Source organism: Bubalus kerabau, chromosome 3 (genome assembly GCF_029407905.1).
Source record: "Bubalus kerabau isolate K-KA32 ecotype Philippines breed swamp buffalo chromosome 3, PCC_UOA_SB_1v2, whole genome shotgun sequence".
Taxonomy (NCBI): Eukaryota; Metazoa; Chordata; class Mammalia; order Artiodactyla; family Bovidae; genus Bubalus; species Bubalus kerabau.
Genome location: NC_073626.1, coordinates 60,205,177 through 60,218,447, shown reverse-complemented (window position 1 = coordinate 60,218,447; position 13,271 = coordinate 60,205,177). Strand labels below are relative to the sequence as shown.

General features: G+C 37.4%; 1 protein-coding gene across 1 annotated transcript in view; it reads left to right on the top strand.

The window, feature by feature from the left end:
* The window catches only part of ANKAR (ankyrin and armadillo repeat containing), a 52,179-nt gene that overhangs the window by 31,244 nt on the left and 7,664 nt on the right, over positions 1–13,271 (top strand). Inside the window, exons 12-18 of the mRNA XM_055571961.1 lie at positions 3,238–3,479; positions 3,645–3,798; positions 3,883–4,044; positions 6,015–6,121; positions 8,386–8,508; positions 11,381–11,539; positions 12,481–12,598. Of these exons, the coding sequence (XP_055427936.1) occupies positions 3,238–3,479; positions 3,645–3,798; positions 3,883–4,044; positions 6,015–6,121; positions 8,386–8,508; positions 11,381–11,539; positions 12,481–12,598 (1,065 nt within the window). The remainder of the gene's footprint in view (positions 1–3,237; positions 3,480–3,644; positions 3,799–3,882; positions 4,045–6,014; positions 6,122–8,385; positions 8,509–11,380; positions 11,540–12,480; positions 12,599–13,271) is intronic.

Here is a 13,271-nt window from a genome sequence, read left to right as displayed (position 1 = left end):
ACATAAGGACTTTAGATTTGTTGTGAGATATTGGATATCAAAATTCAAGGTAAGGAGGTAATTAGGATAATTGTCAGACTCTGAAGTGCATATAAATACCAAGAACACCAGAAGCTATGAGGCACTTTCTGCAGCTACTGCAAATGGTCTCTTAGACTCTGTAAGAATTTTCTCATCCCAATGAGCATACACATAACAGTGTGAACTTCAAGTCTGTGGTTTTCCCCCACATATGGGGGGATAAAAAATTGGGAGAAAGCAGGAGGAATAAAAAATTGGGGAAAAGCTTGTATGTTTTCCTTTCTGCTTAGTTTATCATCTTTCTTTCTAGTCTAGCTCTCTAAGAATGAATACAGAATAACTATGTTGGCTATAATGTAAGACAATGTTATGGATAAGGGGTTTGTTGCAGAAGGTTTTCTTTTACTTTAGTGCTTCAAATTAAGAAATTATCATCTAGGAACTTCTTTCATGTAGTGAAATCATTTGAAAGTTCTTTTCCTTTGTTACAAATTCATAAAGTCATTTGGAATATATTCACCTGTCTCCCCATTCTGCCTAATTCTCTGAGTCTATTTCTGTGTATTGGGTAGGCTGGAGAAGTGCCCTCACGTGGGAGATGTCCTATGGAGTCCAGCCTCAGGCTACCCTCTGACCATCAGACCTAGATGCTCAATACAGCCCTTATGTGGGCTGTATGCCCGCTCCGGTTGTAGCGGGGCCAGCTACTGTAGGCACACTGGTAGGCATGGCTGGCCTCTGGTCTCGTTGGCTGAGAGGCCTTGCCTTGTGTGGTTGCTATGGGCAACTGGCAGGCAGGGCAGGTTCTGATGGGTAGCTAGTCGTGAGGCCTGTCCTTAACTGGTACAGGCAAGCTGGTGGGAGGGGAGGGGCAGACCCCTAGCACTGATAGGCTGCTGCTGCTGCTGCTAAGTCACTTCAGTCGTGTCTGACTCTGTGCAACCCCATAGACGGCAGCCCACCAGGCTCCCCGTCCCTGGAATTCTCCAGGCAAGAACACTGGAGTGGGTTGCTATTTCCTTCTCCAATGCATGAAAGTGAAAAGTGAAAGGGAAGTCGCTCAGTCGTATCCGACTCTTAGCGACCCCATGGACTGCAGCCTACCAGACTCCTCCATCCATGGGATTTTCCAGGCAAGAGTACTGGAGTGGGGTGCCATTGCCTTCTCCAACTGATAGGCTAGAAGGAGGATTCCAAAATGTGCCCGCCGGCATCAGCACAGTAGAGGGAGATCACAGAACTAGCTGTCTTGGTGTCTCATTCCCCTGTGGAGTGCCAGCTGCCTCCTGCTTCCCCTGGAGGCTCTCCAAGATGAGCAAGTAGGTCTGACCCAGGCACCTTTCACACTGCTGCCTCTCTGCACTGGGCCTCGGAGTGTGTGAGATTTTGCACGCACCCTTTAAGACAGTTTCAGTTTCCTACAGACACATGAAAAGATGTTCAACATAACTAATCATCAGGGAAACGTGAATCAAAACCACAATGAGGTATCACTTCACATCTGTCCAAAGGGCTATCATTGTAAAGATAGCAAATAACAAGCGTCGGCAAGGGTGTGGATAAAAAAGCGCTCTGGTGCACTGTTGGAGGGAATGTAAATTGGCACAGCCAATATGGAATAGAACTAACAAATGATCCAGCAAATCCACTTTTAGGTATTTACACAGGGAAAACTTAAAGGCCAATTTATAGAGATAAAAGCACCCTATGTGGCTCAGCTGGTAAAGAATCCTCCTGCAATGCGGGAGGCCTGGGTTTGATCCCTGGGTTGAGAAGATCCCCTGGAGAAGGGAAAGGCTGCCCACTCCAGTATTCTGGCCTGGAGAATTCCATGGACTGTAGAGTCCATGGGGTCGTAAAGAGTCAGACATGACAGAGCGACTTTCACTTTCATGTTTCATGCAGCATTAGTTACAATAATGAAGATATTGAAGCAACCTAAGTGGCTATTGATAGATGAATGAATAAAGAAGACGTAGTATATATACACAGTGGAATAGTCACAGCCACAGAAAGAATGAAAGCTTGCCATTTGCAACAATGTGGATGGAACTAGAGGGTATTATGCTAAGTGACATAAGTCAGACAAAGAAATACTGTATTCACTTATATGTGAAGTCTAAAACTGAGAACAAATGAACAAACAAAACGAAAAGTAGATCCAGAGAAAAGAGTGTACTTTTTCTCTTGTAGATACAGAGAAAAAAACTGTGATTGCTACAGGCAAAGGGGTTTGGGAGTTGTGTGAAGTAAGTGAAAGGGATTAAGAGGTACAAATTTCCAGTTATAAAATAAATCATGAGGCTGTAATATACAGCACAAGGAATGTGGTCAATAATACTGAAATTACTTTTTGAGGTGGTAGTTTCCTGTACATTTGAAACTAACATAATATTGTATGTCAACTACACTTCAATTTAAAAAAGAGAAAAGGGGCAAAAAAGAAAATGAATCTACCATGAATGTATTCAGTTATTCCAATAATTCCTAGGACTCTATACTAAAGGGAAAAATATACAAACAGGAAGGAAATGTGCCAAGACTTTTCCTAAGCATTGTTTAAAACAGTGAAAAGTTAGAAACAACCCATTATTTATAAACATGTAAATGTTTAAGGAAATGTGAGACATGCATTAATGGAATATTTAGGAGACACTGATGTTCATAAGGAATGGGAGAAATTTTTTTTTTAACTGGTAAATTAAAATGCAGGATACTGTGTTTATGTACAACTGTGTTAAGTACAACACTATCTAAAGTTATCTATGGCTTCCCTGGTGGCTCAGATGGTAAAGAATCCACCAGCAATGCAGGAGACATGGGTTCTATCCCTGGGTTGGGAAGATCCCCTGGAGGAGGGCATGGCAACCCACTCCAGTATTCTTGCCTGGAGAATCTCCATGGACAGAGAAGCCTGGTGTGCTGCAGTCCATAAAGTGACAAAAAAGTCGGACACAACTGAGTGACTAAGCACAATGTTATCTATATTTATATAATATATATTATGTATTTACAAAAATACTGGATGATATTACATGGAATGTTTGTGCTTGGGTGGGAAAGTCTGAAGAGTTTTATTTCTTTTTTTCTTTATTTTCTAAATTTTCTAGACTCTATAAACTTGACTTTTAAATATGGAAAACTAGTGATATGCTGCATGCTTATATTCTTACTTTTTAAAAGATTTATTTAACTGGTTCTTGAATTCATTTGAAGATGTGTTGACAGCTGTATCTTCTGTTACAATTGCTGAGGTCGCTCGTGACAATAAGGAAGTTCAGGATGCTATGGCTCTGGAAGGAGCCATTCCTCCTCTGGTGGCTCTGTTTAAAGGAAAGCAGCTTAGTGTCCAAGTGAAGGGTGCAATGGCCGTGGAAGCACTGGCAAGTTACAACCCTGCTATCCAGAGAGCGTTTCTAGAAAAATCATTGAGTAAATATCTTTTAAAACTTCTCAAGGTAGGAATTTTATTACTTTTCATTTTTCTTAAAGTATTCAATATTGAATTTAAATTAAGTGAAAAGAAAACTAAAACCAATTCTAGAATAAACGTTTTATTAAACGCACATTCCTGTGGTATTTAATAAATCCTCATTGACTGAATGGAATATTTTTTTTAATAGGCGTTTCAAATAGATGTTAAGGAACAAGGAGCTGTAGCACTTTGGGCCTTGGCAGGACAAACACTGAAACAACAAAAGTATATGGCAGAACAGATTGGATACAACTTTATCATAAATATGCTTTTGTCACCATCAGCTAAAATGCAGTATGTTGGTAAGTTATGTTCTATGCATAAATCTACACAATACAGAACAGGACTTTGGAGGGTTAGACATGTTTCTTGCTTTTCTTTGTCAGGAGGTGAAGCCGTCATAGCTCTAAGTAAGGACAGCAAGATGCACCAAAATCAAATATGTGAAGGGAATGGGATCGCACCACTGGTCCGCTTACTAAGGATTAGTAAAATAGCCGATGGCACGCTGCTGAGCGTCATCAAAGCAGTGGGGTCCATCTGTATTGGTTTGTAAATTTATTCTCGGTTCTAAAAATATTAGTAAGGTACTACTCTTCCTCCCTATCCCTACTGTTGCAGCCCTTAACCATATCTAATCTGTTACTATAATATTTTTATTTCTCAAAGACCTTAATGAGTAGAGCTGATGTAATTAAGCGTAGTATATCAGTCTTGCTTTGAATTCTGGTTAGAATGAGAAATGAGGACCATGAGCTTTGGCTATTTTGACTTAAAGTAATCTCTTATTTTTAAGTTTAAGAGAAAAATATTTCTTATTTTGAATCTTAGGAACTGTATGTTTTTGAAGATACAGAAGTGTTTCCAATGCTGCGGCACATTTTTCTACTCCATTCTCTTTGCATAGTCATTCTTTGTTTATGTAGTGGCCACCAGGTCTTGTTGTTCCTTTCTTTGCAAAGGAGTTAACCTTTCCATAAACACACATATTTCTTCATTAATTAGGCCTTAAATATCTCCCAGCAATGTTTTATAGTTTCCAGTGTACAATTCTTGCACAATATTTTGCCAATTTTATCTTAGGTATTTCATACAACATGCATGCAACACTCCCTACCTCAGTGCCTGGTGCACCAGGCACTCAATACTTGTCTGTTGAATGAAGAATATTCATGTAATTATTGCTTGTGTGCATCCCCTGGTGGCCAGTGGAAAAGGGGAGTGGGGAACAATGAAACAAAAGTGTTCTCTGCTGCTCCTATTCCCTCAGTTCAGTTCAGTTCAGTCACTCAGTTGTGTCCGACTCTTTGCGACCCCATGAATCGCAGCACGCCAGGCTTCCCTGTCCGTCACCAACTCCTGGAGTTCACTCAGAGTCACATCCATCGAGTCAGTGATGCCATCCAGCCATCTCATCCTCTATCGTCCCCTTCTCCTCCTGCCCCCAATCCCTCCCAGCATCAGAGTCTTTTCCAATGAGTCAACTCTTCCCATCAGGTGGCCAAAGTACTGGAGTTTCAGCTTTAGCATTATTCCTTCCAAAGAAATCCCAGGGCTGACCTCCTTCAGAATGGACTGGTTGGATCTCCTTGCAGTCCAAGGGACTCTCAAGAGTCTTCTCCAACACCACAGTTCAAAAGCATCAATTCTTCAGTGCTCAGCTTTCTTCACAGTCCAACTCTCACATCCATACATGACTACTGGAAAACCATAGCCTTGACTAGATGGACTTTTGTTGGCAAAGTAATGTTTCTGCTTTTGAATATGCTATCTAGGTTGGTCATAACTTTCCTTCCAAGGAGTAAGCAAACAAAAGTGTTCTCTGCTGTTCCTATTCCCTGCTCCTATTCCCTATTCCCTTAGTTGCTTCAGACTTCACCAGGTAATAGTAAGTAGGTGCTTTCTCTTCATTGTTCCTAAAGGGGCCCGATCTTGTACTTATATTTAAGTATGTAAACCCACTGTATTGTAGTGTGGCATTTATTGGTAAAAGAACAAATTTTAAATTGTTCGTTCATGTCCACTAGAAAGATGATTTGAGTCTCTTAATTGAGATTAGAGCTGCAAATTAAAGAAGTATGTTTAGAAGAAGTAAGATTATCTTTTTAGTATGAGTAAGGAATCCAGAAATTTTAACCAGGTGATTACTCAAGTTATTTTTATAAAAACAAACTTTTAATGGAAAACAGTAGCAGCTAAGCTGAAGTACCTTGCACATAATTATTTTTTTAATAAATGATAGCTATTACATTATTATTCCCTGATAGTCCAGCACTTCTAATTTCTTAGTTTTGTGACTATTAGAAAACTGTTCTAACAGTAAATTTTCCAGGATTATTCACTTTGCCTTTTAAAAAGTTAACTAAGGTAAAATAGTGTCAGTAAAGCATTTCCTTTTGTAATTTACCAACCATATTATGCTAGGACACATTGAGAACCAAACAGATTGAGCTATGTTTGACTGTAACATTTCCAAGATGGGAAAACCGTTATCTCATTGAGATGTGGGTTCTTACAGGTGTCGCTCATACAAGCAATCCCATTAGTCAACAATTTGTTGTAGATGAAAATGCCTTTCCAGTACTTATTCAACTACTGAGAAGTCACCCGTCTCCTAATATTAAGGTATATACAAGACTTTTGTGTGATATAGTAAAAATTAACATAAATGACTTTTTAAAGAATAATTTTTATCTTTCGGCAAGCTCAGAAGTATAATAAAAATAACTAACCTTTTAAACAAAATCCTAATTTTTTTAATATATTTTTTCATTGAAGGATAATTGCTTTACAGAATTGTGTTTTTTCTGACAAACACAAAATCACAAAATCCCAGAAGTTTTAAAGAAAACCATTGCCACAGAAAGAGGTTTTGTGGATTCTTTGATACTTCAAAAGAAAAAAAGAAAAAAAAAAACTTGAATTCTGGGGAATTGGGTTAATTTTCCCATCTAGATTTTAAGACTAGAATGCCAAAAACAAAAATATGAAGGAAATTAAAACCCCTTTTTAAAGTGAAAAAAATTGCTACAAAGATAGTAGCAAAGATATTACTAAATTTTATTAAAATGTGGTTTCTTCAGATTTAACAAGAGAGCCTTAGTCTTCTGTCCTTACTTATCAAAGAAGTTTTATTCCTCAGATATTTGATTATTCTTAGAATTTCTTCCCTTCTTCCTCAGATACTGGTTGCTAAACCTGGGTGGGGATAATGAGGATGTGTGATTTATGTAGTAAAATTTCTCAAATATAAATGAATCCTGTCTGTGTTTACACCATCAAAACAGCCCTACCTTCCACCAAGCAACCTGTGTTGGCTGGCAGCAATACTTTTCTCAAGGGTGGACACTGCTAGGAATTACTACGAGTTGCTGAAGAGTCATTCATTCTTCTATTTACTTCTAGTTAAATGCCTTTAGTAAAATGACATTCACATGTATTAAAATCCTTTACCAAGGTTTTAGAAATTCAGAACATCTATACTTGGCCACACAAACTATAATGACAAAAATTTATTTTCTCTTTAAAATTTGGTAAGGGCTCCGCTGGAAATCAGAAAATAAATATAACATATGAAGAAAATATATAAGTAAATATAGCATGATTTCTTTTAAGGAAGGTGTTTGTTATTTTGCTATCAGAAAAGATGTTATATGTTATCTGGCTTTTCTTGCCATGAAAGAGATTATGTCATTACAGATGTTGATTAGGGAAACAAAGAGGCACATGCTAGCACTTTTTGGCCTGAATTATATGTAAAAACTGCACTGACTTTCTGGAGAAGGCAATGGCAACCACTCCAGTACTCCTGCCTAGAGAATCCCATGGACGGAGGAGCCTGGAAGGCTGCAGTCCATGGGGTCGCAAAGAGTCGGACACGACTGAGCGACTTCACTTGCACTGTTCACTTTCATGCATTGGAGAAGGAAATGGCAGCCCACTCCAGCCCACTTCTTGCCTGGAGAATCCCAGGGACGGGGGAGCCTGGTGGGCTGCCGTCTATGGGGTCGCACAGAGTCGGACACGACTGGAGCGACTTAGCAGCAGCAGCAGCAGCACTGACTTTCAAAGTACAAATAAATTTCTCAAGACTGAGGAAAATGATGTATAGAATACATTTTTTATTTAAAAATGTACATTTTCATGGCAAAACAATTTACTTCAGTTGCGTCTATATTTAAGCATATATTTTCAATGAGTTGTTAAACTTATTAAAACAGAACATAAATATTTAACATTTTAATACTTTTCCTCAAGTAAGATTGTATAGTAAATATTTTGCAATAATAATCATGCTTTTCAAATTCACAATGCTTTTTATAGAAATCCATGGTGTAGTACTTAAAAATTTGTCTACTGAGCCCAGTAATACCAAGGTTCATTAACAGTCTCCTTAAAGGGCTTCAGAATGTGCTTTAAACAACTCCAGAACCAGAAGAAAACTTCCTCTGGATTATTCCCCAATGCTTGGCTTCAGTTGAAAGCATTCCATTAGAGCATTATATCTCAATGGTCAGTAGCTAACAAGCACCATGCCAGGAAATTAAAAAAAAAGTTTTTTTTTAGATGTAGAAGGAATACAACTATGCACTTATGATAAATTTCTTCACACGTACTGCAAGCCCCGGTTACCTCCCCATGTGCCCTCACATGGACCTTTGTGGTTGCGCAGTACACAGAAAGATTATTTTCTCAGCTGTTAAAAATTATGAGGGGGATTTTTCCAGAAGTTGTAATTGCCACTCTCTAAATACTAGTCAGAGAAATGGAATTAATGGTATTCTATGGTATCTTTGAATTGGTATATCCTAGATAAATATCTGAATGATGAAATGTGTCATTTGATAAACCATGAGTGAAAAATATGTTTCTGAAAATTACATATGTAGGTTGAAGTGGCAGTTTCCTTGGCATGCATTGTCCTAAGGAATGATCTCTTACAGAAGGAATTACAAGAAAATGAAGGATTTGATTATGCTGATGTCCTTTATCTTCTTCACTCAGAAGATAAGGTAATAACTTTATGAAATGTTAGAGCTCATTTAGAAGAAAATGATTTTTAGACTACATCCTTAAAATTTCATTGTCTTTTTCATACAATATTCAAATGTATTATTTTAAAAATGTAAAATATCTTTGGTAGGTTGTTAGTTTGTTAGTTTGTAATGATGTAATAATATTGTTCCACATTTTTCATAGTTGTCATATTTCATCTTTGAAATGTAGCCATTTTAATGCTTGGTGACAAGCCAAAAAACAAATCTCTTCTGTCCTGGATGCATCCGATTTCAACTTAATTTTATGACCTTTGAATCTTCAGTCATCTACTTCTTACCCAGTATTCTAGAGTGGTGGTTTTCAAACTACTTGTGATAAAGGAATAGCTTTTTCCCCAGCAATCTGTTATGAGGAGATAATTTTAAAGCAACCAAGCTGTAAAATTTGAAATAATTTTAGACTTTCCATGAATCTGCAGAAATAGTACAGTGTTCTGAAAGTACACAGCTTTCTTGGATGTCAATCAGGAAATTAACATTGACACAATACTACTGGCTAATCTGCAGGCTTCATTTAACTTTTGCCAGTTTCTCACCAATGTCCTTTTCCTATTCCAAAATCCAATGCAGGATCCCACATTGCATCTAGTTATCATGTCTCTTTAGTGTCCTTTAATCTGTGACACTCAAGTCCTTTGCCTTTCATGACTGATATTTCTGATGAGTCCAGGCCAGTTGTTTTCTATAATGTCCCTCAATTTGAGTTATCTGCTGTTACTTATGGTTAAACTGAGGTCATGCATTTTGATCGAGAACACCATAGTCTTCACTCACTTTCCCGGTGCATCACTGCAGGGAGTACACGATGTTGATATGTCTTATAACTGGCCGTGTTAACTTTGGGTGCCTGATTAAAGTGGTGTCTCCATATTTCTCCCTTTAGTTACTGTTCTTCCCTTTGTAATTAACAAGTATTTGGAGGTGAGTGTCTCTGAGACTATGGAAATACTGTGTTACACATTGTACTTTTGCTCACTGGTTTCAGGATCCATTGATGCAATAATTACTGTGATATGCCTAATGGTGATTTAAATTTTTTTCCCTTTATTATTAACGGTATTTAACTGTAAGGAAGAGCTGTTTCTTTTAAGTATTCTCAGTTTGTATAATCCTTTTGTCAACCATTTCGTGAACTATCACTGGTCCATGGGCCACACTAACCCTAGAGAAATAGAGAAACTCCCAAACTATTGTTATTCTACAGTGCATTGGGCAATAAGGAAAGCACATTGCCAATTATGTCTCAGCTCAGGGAGATGTTGAGGAAGAAAGGAGAGTGGTAAAGGGGAGAAATGAAGTCATTGCATTATTTTTTTTTAAACAGAATTTTACTCTACTGTAGCACACACAAAGATGAGCAGTGCTGCTGTAATATGGGCAATAATAGGGTAGGAATCATCTGACTGACTTTCTAAAGCACGTTTGCCCCTCTACTCTGTTCCATCTGCGTGCTACTCTCATTAACGCGCTCCTCAGGGACACCAGACTCTCCCTTTCCCTCTGCCCATTCTACTTTCCATCATTCTATAGTCCCTCCCAGGTTGTTACCACTTGCGCCACTCTCTGGACCCTTCCCCTTTATACCTAATACCTTTCTTCTTGCCTGTGATCAGGGGACTCCTTTGCAAGTTGTTGTTCAGTTGCTAAATCATGTTGGACTCTTTGCAACCCCACGGATTGCAGCACGCCAGGCTTCCCTGTCCTTCACTATCTCCATGAGTTTGCTCAAATTCAGGTCCATTGAGTTGACGATGCCATCCAACCATCTCATCCTCTGTCGCACACTTCTCCTCCTGCCCTCAATCTTTCCTAGCATCAGGGTCTTTTCCAATGAGCTGGCTTTTCTTGTCAGGTGGCCAAAGTATTGGAGCTACTTTGTATCAGAGTACTTGGTGAGTACATACTTTTTATTATGGAAAAATTCAAACAGAAATAGAATGACAAAGTAGCATACTCATATTCCCATGACCTGTCTTCAGCAGTTATTTCATTTATATATTCCCTCACTATCCATATATTACTTTTGAAGCAAATCTCAGGCTTCATATACTTTGAGAATATTTCATATGTACCTATAGCATTTTAATATGATTAACAGTGACAGAAGAAAACTAAGATTAATGTTCTCTCACACTGAAAATAATGGTTCTCTCTCTCTGTACCACAGTGTTCAAATAAAATATTAAAAATAAGATTTAGTGATAAGATTGTATCTTTTGGATCTTTCTAGAAGATCAACCATACTTGTAAATCTTTGGCAAATGGACTGCCAAAGGGAAAACTGACTTTTGCTCTGTGCCCAGTCCCAAAATGTTAAAATGTGGTTTTTAAAAAGGAAATCATTTTTTATTCTCCCTTAGAATACAGCAGAATTTTACAAGTAAATTTAAGAAATGAGCAGTATCATCTCAGAATGCATAATATTCAATATATATCATGCTATACAAGAGAAATTTTAATTTTTTATCAATTGTATTTTGAAATGTTGAAATAAAAATATGATTTAAAAAGTTGAAGGTTAATACAATTATGGAGATTCCTATTACCATTTAGGTATTCATTTGTATAATCAGTAATCTAACATTCCATTTAAAAACTAGAAATTTTTTCTCTTCTCTTTTCCTTGATACCACTACCTAATTCTCTGTTTTATCTGTTCAATAACATTCTGAACCAACTCTACTAGCTGTTTTCCCTAATGATGTCTTATTTTACTCCCAGAGATAAGAATGAAATGTATCCTAATATGCAAGAATTCAAAACCTATTGCCTTGAGTAACATGATAAATGAAGTAAGCTAAAGATAATGCATCTCTCCTGTTTCCAGGATATTTGTTTACGAGCAGGCTATGCATTAACCCTTTTTGCCTTCAATAATCGCTTTCAACAATACTTAATATTGGAAAATGGAAAAATGAGCATATCAATTTTTGAACCATTCCTTGAATCAACAATTGAAACTGAGAAGGCAATGGCAGCATTTCAGGTATAAATTTGAGGGTTAAAATTTCAAATCAATGTATCTTTCTAGTGAAAACTGGGAAGTCAGAAAAAACATTGGATCTGGAAAATATTAACTGATCTTGTAAAATTCACAGTATTTTTTACACCTCCCCCTTCCACCTCATAAGAATTCCATTATTTATGAGGAGTCCTTCATTTATGTCGAGTTTTACAAGGTTAGGTGCTGCCCTGGTGGCTCAGTGGTAAAGAATCCACCTGCTACTGCAGGAGATGCAATTTTCATCCCTGGGTCAGGAAGATCCCCTTGAGGAGGAAATGGCGACCCACTCCAGTGTTCTCACCTGGAGAATCCCATGGACAGAGGAGCCTGGTGGGCTACAGTCCATGGGATCACAAAAGAATTGTACATGACTTAGCGACTAAACAACATGATGTGGGTTTTATTGTTTGTTTTTTACAAATTAATAGGTGATTTTGCCTCATCTGATGCTTAAAACAACCCTATCAGGTTGACAAGCATGTAGTATTATTTTCATCACCCCTATTTTACCAGGCAGTAGGTAGAGAAACAAGTTTTCTAACTCGGATCTCTAGCTGATCACCTGATTCTTCAACCATGTAGACAACTATATGTCTCTGGCTTCTTCTTGATCTTATTCTCTCCTCTTTGTCTATCTCATGACCTTTAGGAAAAGTGTTTTCTGTGAACCCATACTTTACAGATGCAAAAGTTGCAAACATTGTGGAAAGAAGATGGAAGAATAATATGGCCTACGATGGTTACTCAGTAATCAGATAGGGAAACGCACTCTGGGTCCTCGCCGCACAGCTTGCTTTTCTTCTATTGGATCATACCAAATTGACCCTCTTACTTTCCTGAGAAGCATCCCCTCAGAAATAAAAGGTTAATTACAGAAGCGGAGTACAAAATGTTCAATGATTCTCTGCTTTTTTTATTTTTAGATTATTGTATTAGCTAAAGTCATTATAGATGTGGACCACATTACTTTGACTGCAAGAGGTGTTACTATTTTAGTTGACAGTCTATATTCAGCTGATTCCACTACTATTGTCTTGACAGGTAAGAAATAACTAGAAGTCAATCATATCCACATAAAACTTTTCAAAAAAGTTTTTTTTTTTGGTAATCTGAGGAGTAATAAAATAAGCCTGATACTCTGTCAAATGGTTTTAAGAATGAATTCATGTAAGTCTACGTGGAACTCCAGAGTTAAGTCTACATGGAATGAAATGAAAGTCTATTCTGCACCCCAATTAGAGCCTTTCTGATTTCCTAATTACTTTTTTAAACCTATAATTAATTTTTTCAGAATGTAAAATGAGAATTCAACTATGAACTACCAACCACAAAATTTATACACTAATTTATAGTCATACTGGCAGACTTATACTGATAACCTCTGTTTGTTTCCTTTTGACTAAATGTGCATATTTGGCTAATGTTTGAGTTCTCTATGTTGCTATGCAATATAGCAGAGCAAAATGGTCTAGTAGCACTCTTGACATAGTTAGTGGTAATTGTTTGACTATATCTATCCAGATCTAACTCTCCAGATGATAAATATGTTAGTTTGCTTGATCTATCACACTCAATACAACATAAAACAGTATCAAAATGACAGCCATATGGAGAGACAGCTACCAAAAAATAAAGTATTGTTTTTTAACTGAAAGGGATTATTGAACACACCAAAAAAAAATTTCACTTGCTGCCACAAAGTTACATTTATATG